Below are 13,387 nucleotides of genomic sequence, written 5' to 3' on the forward strand. Positions count from 1 at the left end.
TGCCTTCTGGTTTTAGAAAGACTTTATTTACGGTTCTCTAAATACCTTTAAATTTTATAACTGCCGATTTTCTTTTTTAGAATCAGTGACCTTATTAAGGATCACGTTGATGCACAATGAGGTATTAATAACATTTTGAGCTGTAGTATATTTATAATTTTGGGATATTTGTTAGTAATTAACAACTAGCATCAGTAATTAACAATTAGGGTATTTAATGGCTTTTTCTTTGTTACTAGGTGCTGAACTAATTTCATTTTGTCAATCTCTATGTTTAGAGAAGCACCCAAGAATTTGCATAAAGATAAATCTGAGACCATATTTCAACAGGGTTTAGGGAGCACAGTATAACTTCTTGATCCTAAGAACGTCACTGTCGCTAAGGCCGGATTTCTCGTATATGTCCTTCAGACGAGTTCCATCTTTAGCCTCCATCGTTTTGGAAAGGCCATCCTTGGAGAAAGCAGTTTCCCCATACAACATGATAGAGTTGTAATCAAAAGTATCCAGAAGTCTATTTTCTTGTGGTGCTAACATGTTGAAATTCGACTGCAACCCTGAAAGAAATTGTCGAGTCTCAGAATAAACATAGTTAAAAAAATAATTTTAAAAATCAGAAAATAAATAAACATTTCATTTCTAGCCTCCCCTATTTATGGAGATATTTCGAATTATGCTATTTATCCTTCATAATAACATTTTCCACCAGCTTAGTGTGGTGAATTTTATTTCTGTTTTACCAGATTCTTAACACAAGGCTTTGTAATATTTGTGGTGGCAATTTACTTGCACTCAATTGTATAAACTGAAATAAATCCTTCTCCAGCTTACTTAAAAAAAAAGTTGCTAATTACTTCTCGTTAGTTGGTTGGGATTTTACTGGCGCATCAGCAGCTGATACCATACACATGTCGGTTTCACAATAATGTAATGTCACCAATCAAGAACAGAATCAAGCTGGTATAGGCCTCCATTGCTCCAGTGGAACACCGACCTGATCAGCGTCGATGCGTGACTTGCTAGTCTGCCCCTCACCTAACCTTTCAGTTCATCCGTAGTTGTTCAAATCGACAAGCTGTGCCAGACATTCCAACTTGTGTACATTCGTGCACACAAACTTCACATCGTAGGAAGCACGGAATTGTCAAAAATATACACGTCAGATTTGTTCGTTTCCCACAAACGTCGATGTCTAAGTTAACAACCGCTCCAAGTACTAGGTCACACCACCATCATGAGACACGGCTGAACATCATAACCCCACTCCTCCAAACCTCATTGCCCACAATGCACTCCGTCAGCAGATTTTCTCCAGGCATCCCCACATTCTACCGGTCCTGTTTGGTTTGGTTGGTTTTGATTTTATTGGCGCATTAGCTACTAAGGCTGTAATGCGCCAAGACCAGGTCATATATAAAAAATTTTAAACTTTCAGTGACCTAATTAGTTAGGTCACCATGTCAAAATGTATAACAGGTATAAAAGATAAATCAATACAAAATCACAATAAAATGTAAATTTTATATAAGAGCAAAAACGTTTATTGGTTTTAAAAAGCTAAAAACAGCAGACACATGGTCATTGTCGGATAAAATCTGACTGAGTGTATACGGCTCAGTCAGATGATTAAAATCGGTAAAACGGATATTGCTAAAATCTGGACAATCGATTAAAATGTGTCTGATTCCGGGTAGGAACTAATACATTATCCTTCTTCGTGAGGATTCGCCTTACACTGATGACTCCTTCTTTTCGTAATTCTTGTTTGAGTTCTTCATCTGACAAATTGATGAGGTCCCACTCTTGACGTGTTCAAGGAAACATGCGGTGAAACGGTGACCGAAATTGCACCAAAGGATTGTAATTTTTGTAGTTGTTCAGATTGTCTTGCAGTGATAATATCAACCAGTAGGTCTCCTCATCTTAATCGACGAACTGTTTTAGGTTGATTGATTGATTTTGATTTTTTGTGGCGCAAAAACAGCAAGGTTATAGTGCGCCGTGGAAAGATTAAAATTTAAAAAAGATTAGACCGGTTACTTCGTCTAAATTTGCATATATATATATATATATATATATATATATATACAGACATATCAATACGTAAAATCAGTACAATGATAAAAGCAAATTGTATATTTCATATGAGTGTATACATATTGATCGATTTTAAAAATTTAAAAACTGCTGACACATTGTCATTGTCATTTAAAATCTGACTGAGTGTATACGACTCAGTTAGAGGGATAAAAGCGCTAAAAAGAGCCTTTATAAAATTGGTACAGTCGCGTAAAATGTGTTGGACGGATAAAACGGTGTCGCATTGCTCGCACATAGGAGGGTCATCAGCCCTCAGCAAAAAGGAGTGTGTCACATGACAGTGTCCTATGCGGAACCGAGCAAGAACAACTTCCTCTTTGCGATCCCTGCGTGAGCTGGACCGCCAAGGATGGATCATAGGCTTAATTCGACATAGTTTGTTTGTAGTAATCAGTCGATGCCACGAATCTTGCCACTGAGATTGTGAGTTCTTACGGATCACTTGCCTGTAGCCTGTATAGGGGACTAACAGGTCAAGATTATCCGTCAGGGCTGCCGATTTGGCTGCAGTGTCTGCCAAATCATTTCCTCTAATCCCGATGTGACTGGGGGATCCAGCAGAAGCGGATATCAAATCGATTAGCACAGAGGTTGTATATTATCTGCTGAATTCGGGACAGGGTTGGATGATTAGTGCGTGACACCGCTGATAAAGCCTGTAGTGTGTGTGGTATGGTTGTTTATTGGCGCATTAGCTGCTATGGCTATAGTGCGCCTATTCGTAGTTATATCAGAAAATAATAAAGAACGTAACAATTCAAATTCATTTCAGTTCTGAGAGCTATTCATAAAAGATTATACACTCTAATTTGTTTCAGAAAGCAGAAAAGTTCCTTAATATTTGCCTCCTCTCCTATGATATGATGTAGTGTCAGCGGTTCTTGAATATTAGCCAGATTTTGAAGTGTTGAAGTACGATGTGGTTGATAGTGTGGACAGTCAATCAAAATATGTTTGACTGTTAGATGTTCAGAGCAGTGTGAACACTGTGGAGGATCATTGCCGGTAAGTAAATGGAGGTGAGTCAGATGGGTATGCCCTATTCTTATCCGTGCGAGTACCACTTCTTCTCGCCGAACTGTCTGAGTGCATGAGTGCCATAATTTTGGGTCCTGTTTCAATTGAAAAAGTTTGTTATTTGTTTCTTTATGCCATAGCGCTGTCCACTGTGCATGGTATGCTGTTTGAATTATGATATTATAATCAGATGCTGGAATGAAGGCAGAGGTTAAGTCTAGGGTTGATGGATTTTTAGCAGATATATCAGCTAGTTCATTTCCTTTTATGCCTGAATGTGCCGGAATCCAGCAAAACTTCACTAGTTGTTGACGGTTGTCAATTTGCAATAGTAAACTCCTGATTTTAATTAAAATATGGTGATTCTGTTGAGAGGGATTCTGCATTGCTCTAATTGAGCTGAGAGAGTCAGTGTAAACTATATATTTTTCAGATGGATGTAGAGTCAAATTTTCTAGGGCTAATTGTATTGCATACAGTTCTGCTGAAAAGTTGGTATACTCAGGTGGAAGAGAAGCTGATATGATAGCAGAGGGAAACACTGCTGCTGCGCCAACAGTTGAAAGAGATTTGGAACCATCCGTATATACCGGCAAGAAGTCAGCACAGCTTTGAAGATGGCTAGCATGGAGTTGTTGCACATTCAGTGTCGGTAGGCGATTCTTTCCCCATTGTAGAAAATAAGTATCACAAGTTAGTTGAGGAAACGATGTCCACGGAGGATGACAGTAATTCTCTATCTGTTGCCTATTGTGGAGAGGAACATTCCAGTTCTGTGATATTTCAAGAAGCCGTAGGCCAGCTGGTCGGATTTTACCTGGTTTATTTCTATAGAGATTAATTAGTGGTTGATTAAAAAGGTAGGGCTGAATAGGATGCAAAGAGCAAGTCTGTATTTTGGCTGCATATTTAAGTAACAGCATTTTTCTGCGGAGATGCAGAGGGGGCTCATGAGCTTCAATGTATAGACTATGAGTTGGAGATGTCCTATACGCACCAATTGCAATCCGCAGTGCATTATGTTGAATAGGATCTAGCCAGCGTAGTACACTCTTTCGGGCAGAATCATAAACTGGAGCACCATAATCTAAACGGGATCTGATCAATGCTCTATATAAGAGCAGCAAAGTTGTACGGTCTGCTCCCCAAGAATGGGCAGATAAAGCTCTTAGCATGTTGATCTTTTTGAGACAGGTAGTACGTAACAATTTAACATGCTCAAAGAAATTCAGCTTACTGTCCAGGATTAGTCCCAAGAATCTGGTATTGCTGGCAATCGGAATGGTGGTATTTGATATCCGAAGTTCAGGATCCGTATGCAGTTTGCGTTGATTGCAAAAGTGGATCGCAACTGTTTTTTGTTGGGAAAGACGATATCCATTGCACTCAGCCCACTTTTGTACTTTATTGAGAGATATCTGCAATTGCCTTTCAATAGATCTCATATTCTGTGAATGGCAAGAAAGAGAGAGATCGTCAGCGTAAAGGTACGCCTTTACAGTATTTGGAAGTTCTTTTGTGATAGAATCAATTCTGAGGGCAAAGAGGGTCGCACTCAAAACTGACCCTTGTGGTACTCCTTCTTCTTGCAAGAATGTAGTAGAAAGGGAATTTTGATATCGCACCTGGAAAGATCTGCTCTTGAGGAAGTTCTTAATAAATATAGGCAGGTTGCCACGGAGACCATGGTTATGGAGGTCACGGAGAATTCCATAACGCCAGGTGGTATCGAATGCCTTCTCAATATCTATGGAGACCATAACTAGGTGTTCGTTTTTAACAAAGGCATTGCGAATTTCGGATTCAGCCTTGATCATCAGATCAAAGGAGGACCTGTTTTGGCGAAAGCCATGCTGACTATTACTTAGTAGATGTTCGCTTTCAATGATCCAAGCGAGTCGACTGTGGATCATTTTTTCAAGAATTTTACCGAGGCAACTGGACAGAGATATTGGTCTGTAACTATTAGGATTGGAGGGGTCTTTTCCAGGTTTCAAGAAGGCCAAAACTGTAGAATGGTGCCAAGAAGTGGGATAAACATTTCCCAGGAAGATTCGGTTAAAAAAGGCTAGCAGCATTTGTAAGTTTTCCTCATCAAGGTGCTGTAACATAACATAATATATCCCATCTGGCCCAGCGGCACTGTTGCGCGTTGTTCTGATGGCTTGCATAAGTTCACATTTTTGGAGTGGCTGGTTATATGGAAGTAGCAGTGAAGTTCGAAAGTTGATGTGTCTCTGTTCTGCGGTGTTCTTAGTTTTCTGAAATTCCGGAGAGTAGGTGGAAGCAGCTGAGACGTCAGCAAACGTTTTGCCTAAGGCATTTGCTATATCCAGAGGAGCAGAAACGTTTAGACCATTGCAGGAGAGAATTGGGGAAGGAGCAGTTGGAAACTTCCCGGAAAGCTGCCTAATTTTCTTCCATATTAATCGTGGGTTCGTGTTTCTATTGATAGTGGATGCAAACCGAGTCCAAGAATCTTTCTTGGCTTGTCTTTGAATGAAACGAGCTTTTGCCTTTAGTTTCTTGTATTGAATAAGATTAACTGTAGTTGGAGTTCGCCGAAATAAATTCCATGCTTTATTTTGTTCTTTCTTCGCTTTTGTGCATTCCTCATTCCACCAACAGTTGAAATGGCGTCGAGTCTTTGAATTTGATATTGGAATTGAGATTTTAGCTGCAAATAAAAGGCAGGAAGTGATATAGTCGGTAACTTCATCTATGGGATGTAGTTGTATAATTTTTTTATCCAATGTGATTGCTGATTGAAATTTGTCCCAATTAGCTTTAGAAAATTTCCATTTCCTGCAGGGTTCGTCTAATGGTGGTTGTGTAGTCATCAGATTACAAACAATTGGAAAATGGTCGCTGCCCATGGGATTATCCAGAGCGGACCATTGTATGACTGAAAACAGTATTGGGGAGCAAATCGATAGGTCAATGGCAGAAGTCTGTCCATTAGGTAACTGTATATGGGTGTGCGAACCACTGTTAAGAAGAGTGAGGTTTTCTTTATCCAGTAAAGTTTCGATCAGTCGGCCGCGTCTGTCTAATTTAGTTGATCCCCATAAAGGGTGGTGGCCATTGAAATCCCCTAGCAGGCAGATAGGGGAGGGGAGCTGTAATAAAAGTTCTTTAAGATCATTATAAGAGTAAGTATGATTTGGTGGGAGATAAACTGAGACTAGAGTTAAAGCAGTCTGACTAATCAGACGCACGGCGACAGCTTCGATTTGGGTTTGGAGAGTGATTTGCCTAGCTGGAATCCTTGTGTTAATTAAGATAGCTACACCACCTCGAGCAGAATTGGATGTATTCCGATCTAGTCGATAGATTGAGTAGTTTTTTATGGAAATGGAAATTTGAGGAGTTAAATAGGTTTCTTGCAGGCAGAAACCAACTGGAGAGTAGCGGTTAATTAAGTAATGAATGTCGTCAATGTTGCCACGAAAGCCTCTGCAATTCCATTGCAAGATGTTAGGCATTACTTGAATTTAGAAGAAGAAGCTGTACCTGACGTGGATGTCTTATGGCGTTCTGGCTTTGGTTTGTCTCTTTTTGGAAATGTAGGGCGACCTGTGTCCATATCTTCTTCTTCTGCAAATATTTCCAGAACCGGATCTTCCTGTTTGGGAGAATACTCTGAATGCATCGATGTGTCCTGAATAACCTTTTTTGTAGATGAATTAAGATTATTTGAAGTAGTAGCAATCACTGGTGGAGGAGGAGATTTTGCTGGAATTTTAAGAGGCGTATTACTGGCTTGGTCTGAGTGCTTCAGGGTATTGGACTCTTGCTGAGAGAGGACAGCTCGAGCCCAGTCGGAGATTGATATGTTATGTGGAATGGTAACATCAGTTTGCGTGGCTATTGTCTGATATTTTTTTGCGATACTGGCATAGGTACGGTTATGTATAATGGGTGCAACTAATTTTCTTGCTTCCTGATAACTAACTTTATTTTCGACTTTATATTGCATAATTTTTTTCTCTGTTTTCCATCTCTCACATGTCTTAGAGTAGGCCGGATGGTTGCCTTTGCAGTTGGGACAGATCATTTCTTTCACTGAACAATCACTTTGAATGTGATCAGAGGATCCACAGTTGGGACAAACTGGGTTGCTTCTGCATGTCGTTTGAGAGTGGCCATACTTTTGGCATTTATAACATCTCAACGGATTTGGTATAAACGGACGAGTGCGGCAAAGAAGATATCCTGCTTTTATTGATGAGGGCAGATTTGGACTGTTAAAGGTGAGAATGATATTTCTGGTAGGTATCAGTATATTGTCTCTTTTGACCATAATTCTCTTTACAGCGATGACATTTTGTTCCTTAAGTTCTTCTTTAATTTCTTCCTCCGTCACATTCATCAGGTCCCAACTAGATATTACACCCTTTGATGTATTTAGGGTTGCATGTGGAGTTACATTAACTGGAATACCAGCAAAAGTTGTCATTTTTAGTAGTTTTTCAGAATGCCTGTGGTTTAGAGTTTCAACAAGTAAGTCCCCTGATTGCAGTCTCTTAACCGTCTTGGGAGACCCTGCAATACTTTCCAGATGTTTTTGGATTAGAAAAGGGGATAGCTTACTGAGAGGCTGTTCTGATAGTGAGTGCATTATTAAAAATGCTGGTAAGTCTGTCACCGAGGGATTTGTTTTCAACCTCTTTGCTTGTGACGAGTCATGTTTATTTTCGGTATCTGGTCGACAGCTTGTCGACTCTATAGTTGGAAACATATTTTTTTCCATGTTGGCTCCTCTTAGCCCCTGGCAGATGGACTTTTCTGCCAAGGTTACCGGCCCCGCCACGGGGAGGCAGGAGCAGTGCCTGGTGTGACCAAGCGAAGTTAGTAGTGATTAGTCTATTAAATATGAAAAAAGAAAGGTTACTTTCCTTTCTTGCTCTCGATCAGTACTTTTGAAAAAAGAGCTGCTATTAAATAAAAGGATTTATTAAGGAGAAGAACGTAAAATAGAACTAGAATTCACCTTTTGAGAATCGCAGTGAAAGCACAGAGAAATCGCTTAGTCACAATCGCTTGGCACCCGGGGCCAAGCCTGTAGTGCACTCACTGAATCAGCATATATAATACACAGATGGTAACGGTGTTTTCTTATGTGATCTAGAGCTAACTCTATAGCATGCAGCTCTGCAGCGTAAATGCTGCAGTCAAGGGGTATCTGCACTGATATGGTATTATTTGGAAAAACAGCAGCAGATCCCACATACGATTCTGACTTCGAGCCGTCTGACTGTTTTAGGAGTACCTATTATGCTTTCTAGGCATTTTTACACTAGGAAAGGGGAGAGTTTTCCAACTGGTTGTTCTTGAGTTGAATGTATAATCAAGAAAGTTGGAGTTCGGATTCTGCCTACGGCAGTCTTTTGACGTTTTGCTGCGACAGAACTGGACTTGTCTTGTTCTTGTCTTTTCAGGGTTTTTCTGGGTTTTATGGACTTCTTGCTGCATTTCGCCCTGGAAGGGAGACCTTTTCCCCTCCAGGTTACAGGCCTCGCCACGTGGAGACAAGAGCAGTGCCACCTTTGTGACCAAGCAGTATTGGGTTAGTAGTAATATAGGGGGAAAAAAAGGAAGAACATTACTTTTCCTCCTGTTCAAGTAAAGTGATTTCTTTATTGAAGCTTATTTAATTGAATGTTAGCATAAGGCTGTAAATAAAGAAGACGATTTTATTTACTCAAGAGAGCGCTAATTCACTGGAAAAGACACTTGATTACAAAATCGCTTGGCACCTGCGGCCACATATCAAGTCTCATTTAATATATATATACCATAGTAAGTGACATTATCATTTTACTAAGAAATAATTGATACAGTTTAAATATCGAAGTCAATGTCATACCACATTAAATTAAAAATAAATACTTACGAACACTTAAATAAAAATAGTAAAGAACTTATCTAAATATTTTCGTAATTTACTTCTTGATATTCTCCTATCGGCCACCCTGTATTTATTTATTTACAAAATACCACTAATTCTATTCTCATCCCACTTGATTGCAAGCAGATGGACAAATTACTTGGAGTTTAAAAAGGAAAAGTTCTTTTAATGTGTAATTCTCTTGTTCAAACTTCTATTCAATCTTACCTTCCTCTATGTTGTTCCAGTGAATAATTAAGTAGTCTTCTCTATCAGATCTGTTCTGTTCGTGATAGAAACCTATAGCGTGGTTCAGCTCGTGAACTATTGTGCCCAGTAAATGGCATCCGTGACCCAAAGAAACTTCCTGAGGTCCACCAACCATTCCGACGTTAGAATGACAACTAGAAAATATTTAAATTTCATGTTGAAATATTACAGTATAATGTACTGTTTGACAGGAAGCGTAATTGCAATATCTAATAACTGTCAATAACTCAATTTTTAAGCAAAACTATACAGGGTGTTTCAGTTAAACGTTTCAGAACTTCTAAGAGGGGTAGGGTACATCCTGACAACTCGAAATCATATAGCAATGTGGGGTCGGAAATGCTTTCCTGAAGCGGTATGTGTGTGTGTGTGTGTGTGTGTGGTATGGTTGTTTATTGGCGCATTAGCTGCTATGGCTATAGTGCGCCTATTCCTAAGAGTATTATAAAATAATCTAGTTTAAATTAGTTTCAGTTTTGAAGTCTATTATATAAGATGATACACTCCAATTTGTTTTAAAAAGCAGAAAAGTTCGTTAACATTTGCGTCCTCTCCAACGACATGGTATAATGTCAATGGTTCGCGACGATTAGCCAGATTTTGAAATATTGCAGCTCGATGTTGTTGATACTGTGGACAGTCAATCAGAATGTGTTTCACTGTTAGATGTTCTAAGCAGTGTGGACACTGAGGAGGATCATCGCCCATTAGTAGATGGAGGTGAGTCAGATGGGTGTGTCCTATTCTCATTCGTGTGAGTACCACTTCTTCCCGCCGCACTGTCTGATTGCTGGAGTGCCAGAACTTTGGGTATTGTTTCAGCTGGAAAAGTTTGTTATTCCTTTGGTTATGCCATAATTCTGTCCACTGTGCAATGCATGCTGCTTGAATTAAGATATTATAATCGGGCGCTGGAATAGGGACAGAAGTTAGGTCTGAACTTGGACTTTTGGCAGATATATCAGCCACTTCATTCCCTTTTATGCCTGAATGTGCTGGAATCCAGCAAAACTTCACTAGTTATTGACGATCATTAATCTGCAATAACAAACTCCTGATTTTCATTACAATATGGTGATTCTTTTGAGATGTATTCTGCATTGCTTTAATTGAGCTGAGAGAGTCAGTATAAACTATATATTTTTCAGATGGATGTAGAGTCAAATTTTCTAGAGCTAACTGTATTGCATACAGTTCTGCTGAAAAGTTGCTATACTCAGGTGGAAGAGAAGCTGATATGATAGCAGAGGGAAACACTGCTGCTGCTCCAACTGTTGACAGAGATTTGGAACCATCCGTATATATCGGCAAGAAGTCAGCATAATTTTGAATATGGCTAGCATGGAGTTGTTGCATAGTCACAGCCGGTAGACAATTCTTTCCCCAATGAAGAAAATAGGTATCACAGGTCAGTTGAGGTTTTGTTGTTGTTGTTATTGTTATTTTTGGCGCAAGGGCTGCTTAGACCATATTGCGCCTATCAGTGATATGAAAGTTATCAATGGTGACTGTTATGGAAACAGTCAGAGACGATCATATAGTTTTATTCGTTTAAGAAAACAGAATAACTCCAAGGGATTAGCATCGTTGCCTATGATGTGAGAGAGTTTTAGAGGTTCTTTTAGATTTGGAAGGAAGCTGAATGAACATTGCCGAGCATGTTTGTACAGAGTGCATTCAACAAGAATGTGCTTCATTGTTAGCTGACAGTTGCATTGAGAACACTGTGGAGGATCATTTCCTGTAAGGAGATTTGATTTGATTTGATTTTGGGTTTATTGGCGCAAAAACAACTAAGGTTATACTGCGCCAAGAAACGATTAAAATAACATTAAAGTTAAATTCTGGTAACCTTTAAAAAGGTTACCTCGTCAAATTGTTATTTATATATGTGGGTATATATTAATCGCTTTTAAAAATTTAAAAACTGCCGACACGTGGTCGTTGTCTGATAAAATCCGACTGAGTGTATAAGGCTCAGTCGGATGAGTAAAAGCGGTAAAATGTATATTGCGAACATGGGTAAAAAGGACGCAATCTATTAAAATATGCTGTACAGTTAAAACGGTGTCGCAAGACTCGCACATAGGAGGGTCATCCGCCCTCAGCAGAAAAGAATGTGTCAGATGACTGTGACCTATGCGGAGTCGAGCAAGAACAACTTCCTCACTCCGATTCCTGCGCAGACCAGACTGCCAAGTTTGTAATACAGGCTTTATTTGATATAATTTATTTGTTCTCTGTCTGTGCCACAGTTCTTGCCATTGGGAATGTATCTTTTTGCGTATTATTTGCCTGTAGTCTGTATAGGGGACTGACAGGCAACGATTATGAGTGGGTGTTGCTGATTTGGCTGCAGCGTCAGCCAAATCATTTCCCTTTATCCCAATGTGGCTAGGAATCCAGCAGAAGCGGATATCAAACTTGCATTCATGAAGAGAATGTCTCTTCTGCTGAACCCGACAAAGAACTGGATGAGAATTATGTCTCGTAGATAATAAAGCCTGTAATACACTCAAAGAATCGGAATATATTATTGACCTTTGGAATTGACAAGTTCGAATGTGATCCAAGGCTAGCTCTATTGCATACAGCTCTGCAGTGTATATGCTGGATTCGGGAGGAATCTGCTGAGATATTATGGTGTCCGGAAAGACAACAGCAGATCCTACGCATGATTCAGACTTCGAGCCGTCTGTGTAAACGGGCAGGAAGTCTGAGTACTCAGCTTGGTGTGCAGAGTAGAGCTGCTGGTAGACAGATGATGAGGTCTCAGACTTTACCCATTTCTTAAGGGAAAAGTCGCACGGTGGGGGATGAGCATGCCAGGGTGGAGTAGGTTCTTTTGGTGTTTGTGCCACCTTGTCTACCATGATGTTAAACTCTCTGATTAGCTCTTGGACACGAATACCAAAAGGTCGGTTGGCAGTCTGACGGGTATTGTACAAGTTTTCCCAACGTGGCTCAAAAACCGATGTCCACGTAGGATGGTCTGGCAGGGATTTCAACTTTAAAGCATAGTTTAAAGACAACTGCTTACGTCGAAGGGATAACGATGGTTCGTTTGCTTCGACGTATAAGCTCTGGACAGGAGATGTTCGAAAAGCTCCAGTAGCGATACGGATAGCCTGATGGTGGACAGGGTCTAGCCATCGGAGGACACTATCTCTAGCTGAAGAGTATACCTGGGACCCGTAGTCTAATTTGGGTCGTACAAGTGCACGGTAAAGCCGTAGTAGGGTGCATCGATCTGCTCCCCAACGCGTTGAGGAGAGAGAGCGGAGGATATTGAGTCCCCTCGTGCATTTTGTACGAAGTTGACGAATATGTTTGAGAAAAGTCAACTTTTTATCAAACACAAGTCCCAAGAATTTTGTGTCTGACACTACTGGAATAACATTTTGTCCGAGCCTTAATTCAGGTTCAGGATGAAGATTACGCTTGCGACAAAAGTGTACGCAAACGGTCTTCTCCGGCGAGAACCTGAAGCCATTACCAAGTGCCCAGGAATTAAGGCGATCAATGGCTTTCTGCAGTTGTCTTTCAATAACCCTCATGTTGCATGACTGACAAAATATGCTAAAGTCATCAACATAGAGGGCACAGTTTACAGTTGGAGGAAGTTGTTCTGTGATGGAATTGACTTTGATGGCAAAAAGCGTGACACTTAATACTGATCCTTGTGGTACTCCCTCCTCTTGGCTGAAGGGACGAGAGAGTGAGGATCCCACACGAACTTGGAAAGATCGATTGGCTAAAAAGTTTTGAATAAAAAAGGGGAGATGCCCCCTAAGGCCAAGGCTATGCAGATCTTTTAAAATGCCAAATCTCCAAGTTGTGTCATACGCTTTCTCCATGTCAAAGAACACCGACACCAAGTGTTCGCGTTTTAGGAAAGCATCCCGGATGGATGCTTCCAATCTAATAAGATGGTCCAAAGTGGACCGGTTCCTTCGGAAGCCGCACTGGATGCTGGAGAGAAGGTCATTTGATTCTAAATACCATATTAAACGGGAATTGACCATTCTCTCCAGGATTTTGCACAGACAGCTAGTCAGAGCAATAGGACGATAATTGGTGGTAACTTTTGGATCCTTTCCTGGCTTAGGA

General features: G+C 40.2%; 1 protein-coding gene across 1 annotated transcript in view; it reads right to left on the reverse strand.

The window, feature by feature from the left end:
* Positions 1-333: 333 nt before the first annotated feature.
* LOC150081096 (astacin-like metalloprotease toxin 5) overlaps positions 334-13,387 on the reverse strand; it is a 103,191-nt gene continuing 90,137 nt past the window's right edge. Inside the window, exons 5-6 of the mRNA XM_090380919.1 lie at positions 9,236-9,411; positions 334-557 (exon numbers count right to left, since the gene is read on the reverse strand). Coding sequence (XP_090237045.1) covers positions 334-557; positions 9,236-9,411 — 400 coding nt within the window. The remainder of the gene's footprint in view (positions 558-9,235; positions 9,412-13,387) is intronic.

This window comes from Mastigoproctus giganteus, chromosome 9 (assembly GCF_048544385.1).
Source record: "Mastigoproctus giganteus isolate SK-2022 chromosome 9, ASM4854438v1, whole genome shotgun sequence".
NCBI lineage: Eukaryota > Metazoa > Arthropoda > Arachnida > Uropygi > Thelyphonidae > Mastigoproctus > Mastigoproctus giganteus.